Source organism: Propithecus coquereli, unplaced genomic scaffold (genome assembly GCF_000956105.1).
Source record: "Propithecus coquereli isolate 6110/MARCELLA unplaced genomic scaffold, Pcoq_1.0 Scaffold123, whole genome shotgun sequence".
In the NCBI taxonomy this organism is placed as follows: domain Eukaryota; kingdom Metazoa; phylum Chordata; class Mammalia; order Primates; family Indriidae; genus Propithecus; species Propithecus coquereli.
In genome coordinates, this window is record NW_012136414.1 from 3,854,988 (window position 1) to 3,860,124 (window position 5,137).

The 5,137-nt window shown below is 36.2% G+C and overlaps 1 protein-coding gene across 1 annotated transcript in view; it reads right to left on the minus strand.

Moving 5' to 3' along the window:
• SLAIN1 (SLAIN motif family, member 1) overlaps positions 1-5,137 on the minus strand; it is a 114,460-nt gene that overhangs the window by 81,171 nt on the left and 28,152 nt on the right. The window contains exon 2 of the mRNA XM_012637769.1: positions 2,135-2,274. Within this exon, the coding sequence (XP_012493223.1) occupies positions 2,135-2,274 (140 nt within the window). The remainder of the gene's footprint in view (positions 1-2,134; positions 2,275-5,137) is intronic.

Sequence of the window (5,137 nt, forward strand, 5' to 3'; positions counted from 1 at the left end):
ACTAATTTTGGTTTTGAAAAACTAGTTCTCTACTTAAACTTTTATCTGAAATTTAAATAGATTACACCACAAACAAAACAGTATGCCAATTCGTGTCCTCACAATCTCACAATTCTGCCTGAGCTCCTTGTCAATGAAAGGAAAATTAGATAAATGGGCACTTAAGTCTAAAATCTCAAAAGCAACTACCAAATTAGGATGATTTACATTAAGTTTATCAAAATCAGCCTTATATATAAATCTACCTTGTGTGCAAATGAGCTAAACCAGGGGTGGCCAGATGTGGCCTAAATACAGTCCACTCCTCTTTTGTAATAACCCACCAGCTAAGAATGATTTTTACATTTTTTTTGAATGATTGGAGAAAAAAATATATTTTGTGATGCATGAAAAATCACATGAAATTCAAATCTCAGTGTCCATAAATAAACTCTTATTGGAACAACACTGTTGTCCATTAATTTTTGCATCGATATCATTCATGGTGAGTTGAATAGTCGCCACAGAGGTTGCGTAGTCTGCAAAACTTAAGATACTTACTATCTGGCCCCTTTCTGAAAAAGTTTCTTGATTCCTGAGCTAAAGGACTATAATTCTGAATTTCATTTTAATTTTATTTCAGATTACTAGGCCAAATCCATATATTAAAATGTACATATATGTCCTTAAATCAAGGGTTATTTAAGTATGGAGACTTAGCGATGATCTATACAACCCTTCAAAGAGCTAAGTCCAATGGGATTTAATGGTCTGCTTAAATCACTCAGGTAAATGGGAACAAAACCAAGATTAGAGCCCCTTGGCTCAGATGGCTGCTCTATTAGACAGGCATCTGTGGCCAAAGTTTTAACCCTAGTATGCCTTTGTTCCTATACTGCTCTTCAACTTTCTATTAACTCATTTATTTCATGTTAAAATGTTAATAAAACATGCTCTTTAGTTCCACCTTCCCCAAATACTTAAAACAGATTTTTGTTGGTGTTTCCATACAACCATGCCAATATAACAGAATACAATACTAATTAAGGAGGGGGTTTTGGTGTTAAGGAGATCCCAGCTGTGACTCTGTACCGAGTACCACTCTGGCCTTGTAATTCTCTGAACTTCTCTAAACTTCACTTTTCTCACCTCTAAAGGTGAGCTCACTACCGACCTCAGAAGACTACAGTTAGACTGAAAGATGAAGGATATCAAGAACTTAAGGTACTGTCACAGAATCAGGAACTCGAGAAACGTTACCTATTATACTTTGTCTTATCACGTCCAAATATTTTATAACCATTACCCTCCAAGAGCTTCAGGGCAGCATTCTCAAACTTCAGTGTGCATAAGAATCACACTAGTGAACTTATCAGTGCAGAGTCCCCTGGTCCTACCCTCAGATACTCTGATTCTTTAATCTGAAGGGGGCAGGAATCTGTACTTTCAAGCTCAAGTATGACTTGGATGCAGGTGGTCCATGGAACAGAAACAGTGTTCGTTCCTAGATAATGAAACAGATACTAAGAGGTTAAGAGACAAGCAGAAAGCCTAAATAATCACAGCTTTAAGTAGTCTACTGCATCAAAATAGCAAGGAACTGAGGACTACTCATTCCTTTTGTTGTTCTTCTAATTGTCCTTTTTTTTTTCACCTAAACTTCTGTTGGGCTCCTTAAGATAACTACTGTTACATATAACAGGAAGATTATTTCTCAGTTAATAAACGTTAGGACTTCCATTTACACATCCAACTCAACACTGAACCAGCTCAATAAGGTCAGCACTCAGATACCAATGCAGCCCCAGTTTTCTGCCTGAGAATTCAGCCACGCAACCTTGTTACCAACCCCAGAGAACTGAAGACTGACCCATTTATTGGTATTTTGCAAGTAGAAAGGGAAAAAAATAGAAAAAAAAAAAGGCATTCCTATGTTACAATACAAACTAAAGCAAATTAAAAATCTGGTTTAAAACAAGCACAAAACTAAATGTACCCTATATGGAGAAGCCCTGATAAGTAATACATGTGAATCAAATTGCATGCAACAGCTGCACCTGTTCTTCAGTAGAAATGCCTGCTCCAAAACCAGCAACGGCAGCAGAGCTGAGAGCGGCAAGAGTTGGAGAATGCAAATGCACACGTTCACAATTACCTTGCTCCAGTCTAAAGCACAGGGAACGTCTCGCGGCTTCCATCTCAGGAGTTGGGTTATCTAGGACATGTCTACACCACTGCAAAGGAGTCAGGGATTTCTCTGATGAGGTGAACGTCTTTGAAGAGCCAATGTATAACCTTGAAAAAAGAAATCTACATTATAGGTATGATATAGGTATAAAGTACCTCTCTTTGGGAGAAAACAACATGTATTTAACAACTTCTATAGACACAGAACTCACATTTGATTAAAGTACCAAAAATCATTTTTAACAGGCAAATACCTCCCAAGTAGAATATGACATTTTCTGTAGCCCGGAGAGACCTTCCAGAAGGTCTAACGATTTTCCCCTTAACTGTGTGTTTCAGAGTCAGGGATCAGAGGCTTATTGTTACCGAAGATCTTATTATCTCTCTTTACATGTCGAACATTTTCATCTCTCTCTTTGGCATTAGAATCTCTTATGTGAACTTGGGCTAATAGATGTAAACATGGCAGATCTTACCTGTAACTTTAAAAAATAAATCTAACAAGTGAAAGTCAGTTGTTTGTGGATTCTCTGAACACTTAAGTAACCAGATATTTCTCCTGTCTCAAATCTATACTAACCTTGGTATGTGTTTCTTTTCATTAAAGCCAAACAGCTTTAAAAGATGTGTTTTAGGAAGAATTCACTTTCAGCATCTAAACACTACACAGTTAATGGGTAGCATTCGAAATAACCACCTGGAGGCACTGCAAGTTATAGCAAAGGTTTTCTCTCATTGATATACTATGCTCGGGCAAATTTTAGAATACACTCAATGATAGGCTTGTACAAATAGGTTTACCTTGTGGAATACTTAACTGTTAACTAAAAATAGGGGGGAGAGAAGAGGGAACAACCTTCCTGCAATTTCTGGCTCTAGTCATTGACCTTGCTATACTAAGCTTATTATAATGACAAATCTAAAGTAATACTCCTTCAAAGTTACGATTCTAATGCACATATTCTTGAAATAACATACTACATTTTTCACACTTTTACTGTTCTAGATAGGACTTCCACCTATTAGATCATTTATCAGTTATCTGCGATTGTTGGGGAATGTACTATTCTTCAGTAAATTATTCTTATAGATCAAGGATTGGCAAACTTTATCTGTAAAGGGCCAGCAAGCAAATATTCCAAGCTTCGCGAGCCACAGGATCTCTGTTTCAACTACTCAACTCTGCTGTTCTAGTCCAAAAGCATCATAGACAATATATAAATGACTAAGCATCGCTGTGTTCCCATAAACTGTATTTATAGACACTGAAAGTTCAATTTCCCATAATTTCCACATTCTTTTGATTTTTTTTCCCCATCATTTAAAAATGTAAAAACCTATCATACCATACAAAGCATGCAATAGACTTGATTTGTCCTTGGGACAGTTTGCTGACTCCTGCTACAGATGAGATTCTAAAATATGTCTCTTTTAACTGATTTGATAGTATTTTCAATATATCATTCTTTCCCTAGATGTGGTACACAATCCTGTCTCCATCAAGAGTATACTAATTATGTAGAAACTCATATTCCTAGGTCCTATCTCAGTCCTACTATGTAGCACCTATCTGTGTAGGTAATAATCCCTTCCACCCTTCTTGCTAAATGACCCCTAAATTGTTCAGTACCTGGTACCTCTCCCTATTCCCCCAAGGTTAGTCCAGGCTAGTTATTCTCAACCTTTGGTGTATTAGAATTACTAAGGGGCTTGTTAAAACAGAAATTACTAAACCATACCCTCTAAGTTTGTGATTCAGTAGGTTTGGGGTAGGGTTAAAGGATCTGAGTGTCTAAGAAATTTCCAGGTGATGCTTTTATTACTGGTCTTGAGATCACACCTTGAGATGCACTGGGCTAAGCCAGTCATGGTGATTCCACCGTTCCCCTTTGCCTGCTGACTAGTGTAGGCCCAAGACGCGTATACAATTCTAGCCAACAAAAAAATGAAGGGAAATTATATGATGGGCTTGTGGGTAAGGTTTTCTTCATGTTTAAAGGTGTCACAAAAGATTCAATTATATACTGCCCACAGGAAGTGTACTTTAAATATAGACCCACAAATGGGTGAAAAGTAAAAGGCCTGAAAAGTAATTAAAAACAAAAAAAAACTACCTACCAAGAAAAGTCCAGACCCAGAAGACTTCACTACTGAATTCTACCAAATCAAAAAAAACAAAAAAGCAAAAAACAATTCTTCACAAACTCTTCCCAAAAAATAGAAGAGGAAGGAATACATCCTAACACAGTCTATCAGGCCAGTGTTACCTTGATACCCAAACCAGACACACACATTCCAAGAAACTAAGACCAATATTATTCATGAACACAGATGTAAAAAGTCTAACTATTTCAAGCAAATTCAGTCTAACAATATATAAAAAAGATACTTCATCTTTTCCAGGTGCGGTTTATACCAGAAATGAAAGCTTGTTTTAAAATTCAAACATCAATATAACCTACCAATTAACTAAAATAGAAAAACCATATGATAATCTCAATAGACAAAAAAGTACTTGACATCCACTCCTGATAAAAATTCTCAGCAAATTAGGAACAGAAGGAAACATTCTCAATCTGATTGGAGGCATCTACAAAAACAGCATACTTAAGGGTGAAAGACTGAACACTTCTCCCCTAATATCAGGAAAAAGATATGGATATTAGCTCTCATCACTTCTATTCAACCCCACTGAAGGTGTCGGCTAATGTAATCGGGCAATAAATAAAAACATCTACACAGGAAAGAAAGAAGTAAATCTGTCTTTATTCACAGATGACATGATCATCTATGTAAAAAAAAATCTGAGAAATACACAAAAAAGATAGTAAAATAAGTGAGTTTAGTAGCCAGTTTGTAGGATACCAGATTGATGTAGGAAAGTCAACTGCATATTTGTATATATTAGCCACAGACAATTGGTATTTTTTAAATTTCACTTTCCATTTATAATAGCATTTTAAAAAACCAT